Genomic DNA, 16,175 nt, shown 5'->3' with positions numbered 1-16,175 from the left:
CAGTGTGCTCACGCCGGCGTGCTAAAGACCTACGAACGCCTTAGACTGCGATATTACTGGCGTGGTATGTACGGCTTCGTTCGTCGTTATGTTCGCTCTTGCACAGACTGTCAACGGCGCAAGCTACCACCCCCTCGTGCGTCTGGCCGGATGCAGCCTTTGGCGTGCCCGATTCGACCTTTTGACCGGGTAGGAATCGATCTCTACGGACCCCTCTCCTGTACTGCGGCTGGCAATAGGTGGGTCATCGTAGCCGTCGACCACCTGACACGGTACGCCGAAACCGCTGCGCTGCGTGCCGGTACTGCCGACGCCGTTGCAACATTTCTGCTCAACCGCATCATCCTCCGTCACGGCGCTCCTCGGGAACTTCTCAGTGACAGGGGGCGTGTCTTTCTTTCTGACGTCATTGAAGCGCTCCTAAAGGGCTGCCGCATCGTCCACCGCACGACCACTGCATATCACCCGCAGACGAACGGCTTAACCGAACGTTTTAACCGCACCTTGGGGGACATATGCTGGCAATGTATGTATCATCCGACCATTCCAACTGGGATATGATTCTTCCATTCGTAACCTGCGCCTACAACACTGCCAAGCAAGCCACCACGGGTTTCTCTCCCTTCTTCCTTGTGTATGGACGCGACCCGTCGTGCCTGCTTGACACAATCCTCCCCTACAGTCCCGACGTGTCTGAAGCATTGTCAATCTCGGACGTCACCCGACGTGCGGAGGAGTGTTGCCAACTGGCTCGCTCGTTCACGTCGGACGAGCAAGGACGCCAAAAGTTCCGCCATGATGCGTCGACGCCTACCCCAGAATTTTGTCCGAATGATCTCGTTTGGCTCTGGATTCCGGCCACGACTCCTGGGCTGTCGAGCCAGCTCCTTTCAAAGTACCACGGACCACATCGTGTACTCGAACGGACGTCGCTTGTCAATTATGTGGTCGAGCCTCTGAATCCTTCCTCTGACAATCGTTGCCGTGGCCGAGAGACCGTTCACGTAGCACGTCTGAAGCGATACTTCGAACCCGCCATGGTCTCGTGCCCCTAAGTCGCCAGGATGGCTCCTAGTCGTCCCGGGGAAATTGTAAAGGAGATGAAGGGTACAGGCGCGAGTGAACGAAACACGATAGTGCGCCAAATTTCACAGCCGCGAAAGCAGCATCGACAGTAACAACAAAACGAAAACCACCGACGACGAAGACGACAGGCGCGCGTCTGTGAACCCGCTCCATCTTGGATAACGGTCATTAAAGGCCTTTCGTCAGCTACCTTGCGTTGAGCAATACATCCCCTTAGAATATATATATATATATATATATATATATATATATTATATATTGTGTATCAAGACTAATGAGCAGATCACCCAGAGTTATCAGCCCATTGGGGTATTCGTCACACCAGGGATGACTGCCATGCGATCATGCCCAATCTATATACGACGGTATTCGCGCGCGCTGGTAGCTGCAGAAGGAAAGTACAGCAGGAAGTGCTCGCCACGTAAGATCGGCCATCGTGTGTACGCTTATACCTACGCTCACCTCTCTTCTGCTCCTGCGAATGAACGTCCTACAGCCTACTACCAGAGGGTCGACTATATCCCTTACAATATATATATATATATATATATATATATATATATATATATATATATATATATATATATATATATATATATATATGAAGGTGTCGAACCGGAGCCAAACGAAACCGAATTCCGGAACTGAACCAAAAAATAAATAATGGTTAGCGGTTCACGAAAAAATGGTTCAACCATCCGTGGTTGATATAGAGCGGTCATGGTCATATGGGGATTTTCTTCTACGTACCATCAGCTTCCTATCGTCCACAGACTTTTACTTCTCAAATTAATCACAACTCCATCAACTCCCTGCCTGATCGTGGTCGCAGCTAGAGGAAAGAAATGCGCACCAATATTGAAACCGTGTGTTGCTGCTCGTCGCCCGCAGAATATCTTACACTCGTCTGCGTGCAGGCGATAACGAAACATATGTTTTGCAGTTCAAAGTACCGATATCTTTTGTTTATTATTATTATTTTTCTGCGAATATACAAGCGTTGTACATCGACAGAAAAAGAAAGATAAAATAACGAACGAATACATTTTTGATAATCATCTCGCGAAATATTTTACTTTTATACATATTACCAGAAACAAACTTTTAAGAACCACTTTTTCTTAACCACTTATACTTTGTTGGCAGGCAAATGGTCTCTTGTGTATTAGCCCGCTTAATGAATGGATGAATAGAACTTTAATTTCGTCAAAAAGGGGCAAGGTAGGGTTGGTCATTTGTCACGAGTGGTTGCGACAAGGCTGTACCTTCCAACAGCCTCCGGCGCTTTTGTGACGGTCTATAGTTGAGTCGACGGGTCGATGCTGAGAATCGCGCCCGCGGACTGCTCTGAATTTGATATTTTCAGATTGCTAGAAGGGGGGTTCTCGGGGCAGCAATGCAAAATATAACCTAAATGTGCTCGTTCGGCATTGCAAAGTAGCATTCGGGTTGGAACGCTCTTGGATTGTTCAGTGATAGTCTATAGGTGTTATCACACGTATTAGCCTGGAACTACCTCTAGGTGACTTGCTGAGTTCTGCTGAGGGATCTATCGGGTGGAGAATATTTAAGTCATCTTACCCCCGCCTCATGACAACCTAACTAAAAAAGACACCGGTGATATTCTTCGGCTGTTTGAAAGGGCCCGCCTGGCATCGACCGCCCAGGGACTTCTAGACTGCCAATTGCCACGACTGCCGAACAAATATTAAAAAAAAAGTTTACTTCTCCTGCCCCTCTCAAGGCAGTAGTGCGTGGTGATTTCATGATACGTTTTTATCCGTTCCCTGGCCGATCTGAGGGAGAAGTCACCCACTGCCTGGCTTACGAAAAAACTCGTGTATTAAACAAAATGGTGATGGGCAGGTAGGCCACCACATTGCTACACCTCGCAACAGCGACCCCAGCCACAAAAGTGCCTAATTGCTGCATTTTCTAATTCCTCAAGATGCAGAGGAATGCTTGGTGCTTTTATACTGTGGTATAAAACGGCTAACATAATTCTTGGTAAACTATCGACCTACCAATTCACTCCGTATAGCGGTGAAACCGACTTTATGGAGGCTCGTCTCATAAGATAGCGGCTGGAAAGAATGTTTACGCATTAGTAGACCACTGTCAGAATTTTTGTACTAGGCTTCGTAGATTGTTAGTGGTATAAGAAGGAGGTAGAATTGTTTTTTTTTTTTTTTTTGGGGGGGGGGGGGAGCGTGAAAGGCTGGTCCATATCGAAGTCGCCTAAGATTGTTGTAGGAGCGTCTGCCTACACTCTCTGCATGGGACGTCAAGGCAACCATGAGAGCAAAATAAACTGTGACCCTGTTTATTTGAAGAAAATCGCCTTTGGTAACACGCTCCGCTCCATTCCGGCATGCAAGACGTTCTTTTCACCAAAAAAATACTAGGTACTGAAAAACCTTTAAGTTTGACACTACCCAACGTGAGCGCTGACGTAATGTGGAAAAAGGCAGCGCTAATGTTAATGATGAAACTACACCTTGCTTCGGAGAGGTCATCGCGGCCGCTGCATTTTCTAGAAGACATTATGGATAATTGGAGACATGGCTAGGAGTGTGCCACTTCTTCCCGAGAAGACTTGCAGATCCCGCCACCACCGCCTCCAGTCGATGACGAAGAGCTGGCGGAATCTACAATGCTGAGGAGAACTCCATCCACCACCTGCCGCGAAGAAGACGACGGCCTGTTCGATGCATATGACGGCAATTACTAGCACCGCAACTATGCAAATAAACAATGATACTGAAACTTAACTATGTGTCCGGCAATGCTCACCTGCAACAGCTTCGCCATGCAAGTCTTGCGCGTGAATGGAAGCTTACCTGATTTTTTTTGTCTTCTTCAAAGGAAATATCCTTGGAAAAACCGGGACGGAAGTCGGTAACCACGATGCGTATTTGACAAACCTGTCCGCCGAGACGCATCCAACGTTTGCCTCTCTTCTGTGCCGTACTAGAAGAATGGAATAACTAATCGAAAACGTCTTGGCAAGACAAACAAACCCGAGTAATAGCAAACTGCGTATTTTCGAAAAGAATTCGTATAATTGACATAAGACAACATCCCGAAAAATCCCGGGCCATCTGCACTAACGTGAAACCTCAGAAGGAGCGAAGCATGCAGTGTATAAGTGTATGCAAAGCTTGTATCAAAGCTTGTTTAGAGCTCTCTTGCCAAGCGGCGGGCACAATCATGATTGGGCGCCGAAAAAGCGCCGGTTGTAGGAGCAATCCCGCGATTGCTGAGACGCTGGCGCCCACTTTTGCGTTGAATTTCATTTAGGCAATTAAATGAGAGGCAGACTGCCGAAAGTTGCCTTCGTGTCACACGCCGCAGCATGCTAAGAAGTAGGCTTTACAGGAGAAAACCTGGCGTTTGAAACGAATTTCGATTGATTGATTGTAAGGTTTAACGCGCCGACGCAACGCAGGCGATGAGGCGCGCCGTAGTGGAGGGCTCCGGATTAATTTTGACCACCTGGGGATCTTTATCGTGCGCCGAAATCTCGTACACACGGGCGTTTTTGCTTTTCGCCTCCATCAGAAAAGCGACCGCCGCGGCCGGGAATCGAACCCGCGACCTCGTGCTCAGCATTGAAACGAATTTCGAGGCGCAATTTAACAAATAAATTGCGGTTATAATGCAATTAAATCTTGATTATTCCTGCATTTTAAATTAGTTTAAATCATGTTTATTTTAAACCGGATTTATTCATTATACATTTGTTTTCCGACCATCGTTTGACAACTTGATTTACCGTGACGGCATGAGACGACGACAGGAGACGACGACAGGTAACGCTGACAGCCCGAGCCACTAAGGTGCTTCGCCCCTAGAACCGATTTTTTATTGCCTTAACTGCATGCTAGCAATAAAGAAGTACGGTGAAACAAAACTCGAGGCACGCCTAATTCTCACAGACATGATTTTTAGTGGCGGCTTTGACCGGCGGCTTAGAATCACGTAAACGTGCCCCTGTGACGTCGTAAGGGCTGGGCAAAAAGATTGCATGGTGAGCGGCAACAACTTCATTCATCTGCCAGATGATCTAGACAAATTATTTAAAGATGCCATTAAGAGCGACAGCATTGCCAGTGGGACATGCCGTTTTTGGAATTTTTGGTTAATTTAAGGTCCTTTGAATTTTGAACTAAGGATCATTTGAACTTGTATTATTCGATTAAGGAACGTTTGAACTACAACGAAAAAATTTTGCGCACTTGGTTGCAGTTATTCTTTTCGAACCGGTTCGCGAACCGGTTCGATGTGTAGATTAGAACTGCAGTGGCCAGATACTTTAGCAGCTACTCTTGCACTGGAGGCCGACGGGAATAAGATTAGTGACTGCTCAGTGGTCTTTCTCGAGTATTTCCATATCTTTAGGAATTACAAGCAATGCATATACTTTCAGCTAGAGCTGTGAGAAAAAGATGAGTTTGTACGTTCTGGAGAAACCAATGTTCCCTCTCAAGTCACATTGCTGTACGCATCACTACGTATTTGGTTAGCCGCAGGTTTTATGGGACCGAGGGGGCTATCTGCTCAGCGCGACCCCTTCCGCCTTCTCAAGCAAATACACATGTAATTTATCTTTCCTCTACGGCGCGACAACGCCGGAGTTATTAAACTGTGTACACAAGGCACCACACAACAGATTCCAAGAACATCAGTGCAGCCATAAATAACGCACTAATGCACAGAAAAGACCAATACTTCGCACTAGCCCACACTGTACAAGTCGTACACAAATAAAAGTGACCGAACAACCAAACAATAAAGTGGGCAAAAAATACCTAACGCGCAAATAAACGCTCTCATTAAAGTGGAGGGCAGTTATCCCACCAACGAAGAGGGAAATTTATTGATGGCCAAATTTCAGATGTCGTGGTTCGTGCTTATGCAGAAGGCTTGAATTATTTCCCGAGACAACGTATTTTTGTGTTTGAATGATACAGTCGTTTTGTCTAAAAGAGGACGACATGCGCGGTACCCGCAGTCCTTGCAGTGCACCACTAAGTGAGAGCAAACAGCGGACTACTTTCAGGTTATACTGGTGCTCTCTCACCCGTATGTTCAGACACAGCCCGGTCTGCCAAATGTTCAGAAGTCCCCATGTCAGAGGTAGCTTGCACATGACCTGTACATGCGAAATTCACTAATCTCCTCTTGTGTTTTCCCGGGTGCTCTGAAAGGAGGCGGTAATTTCTTTCTTTGCACCCATTTGTGCATGAATAAACACATGCCGGTCATCCCGTTTCACGCAAAAAAGACACGTTGGTACCTCACGGGCTTCCCACAGTCTTCAGCCGGTGCCAACGCCCGTGAATATACAGCATCACTGCCATTTAAGTGCAAGGTTTGTCGTCGCCCCTTTGTCGAGCCTTTTCCTATTCTTGCGTGGTCCGTTGCAAGAGCTTTGATCTTCCGTGCGCACTACAGACATTAAAGATACGGCTTCATCCTGTCTTCTTGGCTGCTCTGAAATGCCCTTATTTACCGTGTGCACGCAATACATGGTCAGAGTCTCCCCGACAGGTGATGCCATTCTTTTCGATCTTGAATGTACATACTGGTAGTTTGGAGGTAATATCTTGCTCCTGAGCTTGAGCGTCCAGCAGAAATGCGATATGAGATATGTGCTGGGACTTAACCGACATTTTACATGACACAATTCAGTCTTGTTGGAACTACTAAAATGATTCATTCATTAAATCCTTACCACCTGCACCCATTCGGCTGCACGCTGAGAAAGTGCAAATTATTATACCATTTTCACGACGGCAACAGCTAACAAAAATAAAACAGCCCTTCACGTCCTATGTTTGTTGTCCCATTGTCAACCATTTTGCAAGAAATGGGCATGTACATAGCCTCGTGCTTCCAGGAAGGCACCACAAAGACCGTTTATTCATTCTGCAGTATACACACTAAAGGTGTAAGGGCCCTTACAAAACACTCAGCATTGGTGACCGGCTCGTAAGCTAGCACAACTCGATCCACAACATGGGAGCAGTGCTTCAGTGCATCTTGGTGAGTTCGCAGCAGTCATGTGTAATAGATGTCTGGGTGTTAAAGATGTCTCATAGCAGACATGAGAATCAGAAAAGAAGCACTGTTTTTCTACACTTGTCACTATTTCATAAATGCCGTTGCTCTGGGTCGTATAGAAGATTTGCAAAAGATTTGGGCACTGCACTGCATGAAGCACTGTAGATCAAAACATAACTATACTAGCTTTCGTTTCAAACTGACATTCAACACAGACTTCAACACAGACTTCAACACAAGATTTGAGCTTGGGGACCCCTAAACTGTATACGCAAGGCACCACACAACTGATTGCAACAACATCAATACCGCCATAAAATGGCTGGAAAAAAGACAAATACAGTCACTGAGAATACAGCAAGAGAATACAGCTTGCTTAAAACGTGAGAAAATAAGTGAATATTTTTATGAAATGAAGTGAAAATATATAGCAAGGTTATGAAATGAGAAACAAATTTGTGGGTTTCACGCGCCAAACTTATCACCTTTGGGCTATCAGGCACGCCGTAGTGGTGGGTTGCGCATTAATTTAGACAAACTGGGCATTTGTAACATGTGGGCCCAAAACATTTACACGCTGGACTTTTACTTTTGCGACCTCATCAGAAAAATAGTAACCAGGGCCGGTGTCAAACCAGTTTCCTTGGGCTCAGCAGCACAACTTCTTAGCCACTGAACCACCACGGCAGGTAAAATTAACGAATACCACCAAAATTCACAAGGAATTCCCACGGAGCATTGTCCAATCTTCGAAGTCGACTTCACCACTACACAGAAGCATGCGTGGGAAGACATTAGTTTTCAGGCATCAAAATTGCCTTTACTAAATTGTCTTGGCAGTTTGTTAAATACCTCCATAAAGCCTCGCGTATCCCAAGAAAACGCAACATACAGAGCACCTTCCAATTCGGTTTCACGGCTATGCACAATCGTATTGGTTATAAGACATTTTTTTCATGTACAACAAGACAGCTCTTATATAAAAATACGTTGGTTCTGAGTCCTTATATAAATACTTCATAAAACCGCATGAAGCACTGTAACCGAGCGAGCCCTTTTACACACAAATTCATTAGAATATCATTGGTGGGAAGGCAAATTGTTGGGGGCAGTACAAGGAGCCTCATAGCAAAGTATGAAAGCCTCATCGCATTTTATTAATGCCATTTTTGCTTGCGTACGAAAACATGGTACATCAACAATCACAGATGTGCAGACGGGTTTCTTCGCTGAGTCCGCATACAAAAGCTCGAGCCGTTCATCAAAAAATATTGATTGAATGCGGAATTTAACGCACCGAAGCAACACCTGATCAATGAGCCGCGCCGTAGAGGTGGGCTACGGATGAATTTGGCCACCCAGGTAATCTCGTCATGCGGGAGTTTTCTCTTTTCATCTCCATTCGAAAAACGGAGCAAAATTTTAATCGCACTTTGCAGCTTCATTTGTGCCTTGTACTTCTGCGAGGGAATTAAGGGGGGAATAAAAATAAGACAAGCTAAAATGAGGGTGGAGGAAAATCATTCTATATATTGCCACGACAAGGTGCAGTCGTGTTATGTGGACATGTGAGGACTTAAAATGCTTTGGTTGATTTGAGTGACGATGAAGGAAAATACCAGCGACCTAAATTTTAGTGACATTGACTGGCTTGATAATTAAACGTTGTGGCTATTGCGCGGTGATTCATGAGCTGTGACACAACGGGCTTTTGTTTTCAATGACATGATAACGATCACAAAAGACACCGGCCTCATTGTCCGCAATCCCGATTATAAATGAGCGGGAGTTTGTGAAGACCATCCATCCACGTGTCGGTGAATTGATTTATCTGCTCTTCTTAGTTACCTGCGAAGAGTAATCTGCGTGGTCGGCTTGAGGCAGACAAAACAGATGACTTTCAGAGGCAGGTCCGACAGGTACAGGTCAATATTTAGGCACAAGAACAAGTTGTTTCTACGCTCTCTTCATAAAAATGACATTGCTCGCATGATGGCCCGGCCTCTGAGAACATTCTTTCTTTCATTTCTGGAGTGAAGAATGATTTCTAGTGTTATGCAGGAATGTTATTCTTGATCACTTTCATGGGAATCTGCAAAAAAAATATCCCGCGAATTAGACAGCCCTCTATCTCAGATAGCGGTGTCATAAGTCGTTCATTTTACGATGACATAAATCAATGACAAATATGTTATTGCCTAATTCACGGCTCTAAGTATAATGCTATAATATGTTTGAAGTCTATTTACTGCCTCAAATTTATAGTTCCATAACCTACCATTCCGTCATTAAAGACTGAGGTTAGGCACAACTGGCGTTGTGCACATGCTGAAAGCGTTCCAAAGCAGATGCTCTTAAAGTGTAAAAAACATCTCGTCAGTAGTAGCTCTTGGTAGAAAAAGAAATGTGGTCTATAAGGAAAGCATAGGGTGCAATGGGTTTTTCGAGTGGGAAGACTGGCTGATGCAAGTTCGCGCCAGAGCTTGGTACGTGTGGCTGCGTGGAGGCACGGCAGGTGAGGCATCGTCGTTGGCGGCAAACGCATAACGGCACCGATGGGGTAATACGCCAATAACGTAGTTTGCGGGCTGTTTTTAGGCAGCAAAAATACAGGGCAGCCGCAGTTTTTTTTCTCGCAGCGCAAATACTGCGCGGCGAATCCCTACTGCAACGAGTGAGGGGGAAGCCTTCTCCCGTCTTCCGCTACAATGCCATGCAGAAAAATGCATTGAAACACATAAGCGGATATTTTGGAATGTAGTGGTTACTTGTAGCGGGTAATGCAGCCAGGCTCTAATATTCGTTGTAACAATGGCTACCCCATCACGCAGTGCGATAAGGCGTTCAGCGTGAGCTGTCAGGCTTTTTCAAAGAGTTGTTTTTGGTGAAGCCTCATGGTCACGCACACCACGGTCTTGGAGCAAACGCAGCCTCTTAACCTCGTTTTGACTTTTATCAAGAGTAGGCTTATGGTGACGGGTCCTATTGCTTGAACGCTTCCGCATTTGCTTAGTTCTTTAGCTCATCGTGATTCGGTGGTTACGATAACACGTTTGCTATGTTGATTCTGTATCCTGCTTCTACACCTTGCGCATAAGAACTGTAGTGGGCCCACCTACCCACGTGATGTCATAAGGTTCTACAAATGATATGGGACCTTATGGTTCAATTTTCGAAACTCCGCTTTATTCAACAAAGTAAAAACAGTAACACTGTTCACCATGAAATATTTTAGCATCGTCAGTAACAAACTGGATGCCCGAGAAAAAAACAACCTATTTATCTTGTGCATGATGAAAGTGTGAAAACATGGTATTATCTCGACACAAAAAAAGTTGGCATGCCATGAGTGGCGGAAGCCCCAGAGGATTTATTTAGTTGTGGTTTACCCCCTGAAAAAATGGCGAGCAGTGCTAATCGCGACACTCTACTGGATGCTTATGGTAAACAGTAGAAATAGGTTAGGTTGTTGATTTTTTTTGTAATAGCTAGTTTGTTCGCCACTGGAATAGAAGGCGAAACATCTCATGCATCCGTTTTTTCGACTTAAACCGGAGTTTTGAAGAGTTAACAGTGACGCCCACGTGATTGCTCTTTTATTTATTGTGCATTTATAGCTGCTATAGGGAGGCCGTGGTCACGTCACCCTTTCAAGCACAGCTGCCATTGCACATGGCTTTCGGGCAACTGGTGCGACCTCCTAAGATTTAATTTAGGCGTAGGCTGATCACAGGACACGGAGGGCAAAGTAATTAGTGAAGCACGTCCATCATGAAACGCGCAGACTTTCTTTGATTGATCGTGCGGTGAAACACCGAGGTCAGTGAACCTTCTTTACAAGAACCGTACATATTTACAAGTTAAGGATACTAATTACAGAGTACATCCCGGTCACGGAATATGTTTGGCAGTACCCCAGGCCTAACGAAAAGATAGTAAGCTTTGACAGCACAAACGCGCAGATGGGATAACTTGCCTCGCTTAAGGCCCCCCTGAAATTACACGAACATTACTACTGATCCAGGGTACATGCCTCTTACACTCCTCAAGGGGCTAACCGAAAAACATCGACAAAGGTAACATCAAAAGGTAGACAGATAAAAAAGCAATCAAACCTGGGGATGTGTGAGCAATGGGTCATCTGCCCTACTCAGCGACATCTTACGCCTTTCTGTGCTCTTGCGAATCAGAGGACTCAGCAGTCTGGGATCGACGTCGTCGGCGCCTCTCGTGAGCAGTGCGACCAGCGAGCCAACCACAACCACAATCAGCCAGCCGAGCCCACTGTACCATTGGTACGACAGCTGGTACAGGGGCAGCACATATCTGCATTTCAAGCAACGAATAATCTCGTATTAGATGAGCGGTGTTTTGGTGGACACACTGCAGTAGTTTGCAAAATCGGTCCCAAGAACCGGTCAACTGAGGGCAAGGCTCAGTGTTCTCGTGTTTAACCGGCGCGAAAAGGCCGGGGTTATAAAGCTCCTAAGCAGTTTTCCTACCCGTTCCGCGCAACGGCCGTGCTACGCGTCAACTTTTAATTGGCAATTCAACGCTCGCATACAAGGTCGCCCAATGTATTTACAATGGGGCACTGGATGTGCAATTAATTCAATGGCCTTTGGAAGACGTTTTAAGCGGCCGTGTAGCGCAGGTATAAGGAACTTGCGCAAACAAAATAAGAGCGAAAGGTTGCCAGGTTTTCGTAATTGTAAAGCAGTTCGTACAATGCAAGGAACGACGCGCTACAGTGTAAAACTCTCATTACCACATTTGATGTGGATGTGCGGTGCAGCTTTCGAAATTGACTAAGCATGCAAATGCTTCCAAGTCATTTTATAATCTTTTGTCAACACGTAGCTTTTTTTAACAGACAGACAGCCCATCGGGTCTTTTATTTTGATTTGATTGTAGGGTTTAACACGCCGACACAATGCAGGCGATGAGGCGCGCCGTAGTGGAGGGCTCCGGATTAATTTTGCCCACCTGGGAATCTTTAACGTGCGCCGAAATCTCGTGCACTCAAGCGCTTTTGCTTTTCGCATCCGTCAGAAAAGCGGCCGCCGCGTCCGGGAATCAAACCCGCGACCTCGTTCTCAGCAACACAACGGCTTAGCCACTGAGCCACCGCGGCGGGTGCTCCCGGGGTCTTACAGATTGATATTCGGTTAGAGGGATTTCTATAACGCGAAGCATACTAGAAAGTTCCGCCTGACTCCAGAGCCAAAATAATGTTAAAAACACACAAATTACTGAACTAGATTTTATTAGCACCTTCAACTTACTGGCATGTCTACCAGTAGTCTGACCCCTTGCAAAGACCTCGATGATTTCTCAGCTCATTGGTTTACCTTCAAGGTCAGCCATCCTACCAAATGATGGCCAACTAGCGCAGATTGAGGGGCTGATTGGCATATTGACAATCCGGATGTTCAGCGAACTTGAAACGGGATACAGCAGTAGGATGCAGACGTAGCGTTGTTGTGGCGTCTCTCTTCTGTGTCCCGTTTCAAGTACGCGGTGCCTCGACCATTACGGGCAATGTAATAATTACTAACAGTTAGACCTCATTCGTTTGGATATTTACCATTTACCTGCTAGTACATTATCCACGACTGTGACTCACAGCTCCAATATTACTTTTAACCAGCTTTTAATGGCTCTAGTCGCATATGTGGTCCAGCACTACAAACGAGCACTTATACAACTCGTGGGCCGGGACAATAATAACTCGTTCCACGCCAACGCACCAATTACGTTTGACTGTCATCGGCATAAAACACTCCTAAGATTCTGAATAAACTACAGGGCTTTAACAACAATTACGGAAGGTTAACAAGCGCTTGCTTACGCAATATATGCCTGAAGGAAAGGATTTTTTTTTTAGTTGTGCTCGCTGTGTTGTTTGAATATTCATTGGATGGCTTAGCCAGTGCTGTTAAGAAGCAAGACCAACTCATACTAAAACTGTTTTTTGCTGCTAAAACGCCCAAGCCGGCTGTCCCGTTTCGTTCGATAGTCTCTGAGCGTGGTTCATGGCAAATGGCTGTTTCCAGTCACCTACAAAGGCACTTAGAAACTTTGACCGTGCCTGACCCCTTTTTTTTTTTTGTACAGAATTCTGAAGAAATCGCAAAGTATTTAGACACTCTTGCGTGCCGTAACGTCACAGGTGTTAGCGTTGATGCAGACGAACTGTTCTTCTCCCTGCGACAGGACTTGCTGTTAAAATATGTTAGGGACTGCATCACTAACGACAATGATCAGTTCGCCCTTAATAATGGCTGTGGTGTCACGGTGGAGTTGCTCTTGTAATTACTGACCTTCTACCTCAAGAGTACTGTGGTAGGCTTCAATGAGAAGTTCTACGAACAAAAAAAGGGTCGAAGTTGGCTCCTGTCCTGAGAAATATTTTTATGAGCAAGGTTGACTGTGACCTGGACCGTGGTTTACAAGACATTGCACTTAAGGTTTTTCGTTATGATCACGATTTTCTGGTGCTGGCAAGCTGTGCTTATATAGAATCTTTCAGACAGTGTTCTTGACGTCTTTAAGGGCAGAGGTAGAGGCTAGAGTTTTACATGCGTGGTTCCCTCAGAGGGAACCTTGAAGTACCTCGACCTAAGGCTAAATTTCTGTGCCCAACATGTGTGCTGGATGTATGCTCCCCGGTCAAGCAAGCCCCTTCTTAGTTTCAGTTCTATCCACTCCAAGACAGTACAAAACAGAATGGTGCTTATGAGCCCAAAATCGGCCATTAACAAGTCTTGTCACCATCTGGCGTAACGCAGCTTCTGAGAGCACTTTGTTCGGCTGAGAAATGCCGGCTGTCCTGTTTTTGTGTTGCAGTCCGTCTGTCAGCGTCTTGTGAAACAATTGAAAGGCAGCTCGCTTGGTAAGCCTAATCTGGACAAAAGCGAAAAAGTGGCTGTTATACCTCGTGTGCATGCGCTGTCTCACCCTTTGAAAAAGACAGCTGACAGATTCGACCTTCGGGTGGCGTTTTCTGCCAACAATAAACTGAGCAGTCTATGCTCAATGGTTGGCAACAGACTTCACATCGGTGGGCACGTTGCCGTACTTGGTTGTACAATCAATCACGGATTACGTTTTGTACCGTGCAACACTAATGTCGTCTACTGCATTATTCTGGCCTGTGGTCGCGTGTGCGTTGGCCAGACTGGCTGGTGCATTATAGTACGTCTTAGGGGGCATCACTCTTCTTTGAAGGGGAAACCTTGCACGCATTTGGCCTCTCATTGTTCGAAATGTGGATGTTAACCGAGCTTTTACGACACGGAAGTACTTTTCAAGCACCGTGATCGCACAACAAGAGAACTGGCCGAAGCATTCCACATACAGATTAGGGGCTCGGGCTATGTTAGCCAACCCTCTTTCAGTATTTCTGCATAGGAAGTAAAAGCTTTTAAAGAAAGAGGGTAGATACAGGGGTCAGCCCAGTTTTTTGTCTTACCCAGATATGCTCATGGGCAGCGGTGACACGACTTTGCTTTGGTGGCTCTCAGTGTGTGTGCGCGCGTGCGTGCGTGCGTGCGTGCGTGCGTGCGTGCGTGCGTTTTCTGTGAAAATGAACATTTCAGTTGTTAGCAAGCGCCAGTCTCGTCCTCCTTTCTTGTTCGTGTTTTATAGTAGTTCGCGCTTAATTTTTAACAAAACATGCGTCAATTGCCTGGTCTATATTTTCCTTTTCCCTGCCATTATGTAACGCCGAGAAAATTCGTTCAAGCTTATGGCACAAGTATTTGTGTTGCCATTTATCGACCTCTTATTATGGGATTTTGTCAAAAAGAGTACGCTATCATATTTTACCGCCTTTTTAAACTGCGCTGTGTTTTCTACAGTGGTCACTGAGCTGCCAGTTTGGATCCCTGGTCGCGTGAAGCTGTAGTGACAGCTTTATTGCCGGGGAGACCATGAACAGAAATAAATCTGAACTTGAATTTGAATATGAACTGCCGGACGCAATGTTCAAGCAGCCCCTAAAGCTCGTTATAGCCACTCGGACAGAACAAAGTGGTATTTCCGGAAAGACCGCAATGCGAATTGCTTTTAACACGAAAGTGTTTTAGTCCCGGGTACACGAAGATTTCACTGGCGTCATATCCGTCACGGAAGTGACGCCAGTACAACGAAGCAAGTGGCCTGTAAAGGGTGCACCCGTGCACGCAGGGTCTTCTTGCGGGGAAGGGGGAAGCAGCCTATAGTACTAGAGAGTAGGTTATGCTTAGGGTTGTTCGTTTTCGGGTTTTCTCTTTTAACATGAAAGCGTTGTATGCCATGATTCACCAAGATTTCACTGACGTCCTATCCGTCACGGAAATGACGCCAGTAAACCTTTGCCGAAGCGACCCGCCAGCAGGGCGTCGCTCGCCAAGTATATCCACAAGGCAGCCGCCGTCCCGCAAATCATGCTCAGCTGCAAATTTCGCTGCACATTTCACTTTCGCGTTTTACCGATTCCTGTGAAGGAGGAACCAACCACAGGTTTTTAAGGATGGTTTTAGGACACGCTCGGCTCGTTGTAAGTAGCTGAACTTTCAAATATTCTTGGCTCCCCATATTTACAGGTTGTCTATAACACAAGGCCACAACTGCTATCAGTGGTATCTCGCTAAACTGTGTGGTAACGCTGTATAAATCCCTAGAATAAATAGCCACTATGGACGCAATTAATAATCGAATGCTCTGGACAAGAGAAGTATACGCGGGCGTCTTAGGCCGAACCGATTGTTGGATGCGCAATGTTTTGTTTAATTCTGCTGCTGTCGTTGCGTTCTGTTTGGCGCCGCTGCTGTCCAGTTCAGTCGTATATGCAAATATTAAAGCGAAGCTTTCTTTGCTCCAGTGATTCGTCCGTGAGCGCCACCAAGGCAGCGCAGGAAGGCCAGTTTTTTATGACGATGATGATGACGATTGTGGAAGCGCTTCAAAAAAGCAATTCTCGTGGTCGGAATTGAACCCGGTGTTAAGAAGACGACGTATATCCGACTGCGTGAATGCAA

At 45.9% G+C, this 16,175-nt stretch overlaps 1 protein-coding gene across 1 annotated transcript in view; it reads right to left on the bottom strand.

The window, feature by feature from the left end:
• Nucleotides 1–6,971: 6,971 nt before the first annotated feature.
• LOC144169741 (putative sodium-dependent multivitamin transporter) overlaps nt 6,972–16,175 on the bottom strand; it is a gene marked incomplete at its 5' end in the record, with an annotated part of 51,649 nt that continues 42,445 nt past the window's right edge. The window contains 2 exon segments of the mRNA XM_077699065.1: nt 6,972–9,244; nt 11,268–11,478. Coding sequence (XP_077555191.1) covers nt 9,206–9,244; nt 11,268–11,478 — 250 coding nt within the window. The 3' untranslated portion in view covers nt 6,972–9,205.

This window comes from Haemaphysalis longicornis, unplaced genomic scaffold, assembly GCF_048455015.1.
Source record: "Haemaphysalis longicornis isolate Haplotype H1 unplaced genomic scaffold, Haemaphysalis longicornis Haplotype H1 scaffold_2, whole genome shotgun sequence".
Lineage (NCBI taxonomy): Eukaryota > Metazoa > Arthropoda > Arachnida > Ixodida > Ixodidae > Haemaphysalis > Haemaphysalis longicornis.
This window is presented reverse-complemented; position numbering and strand designations above follow the sequence as displayed.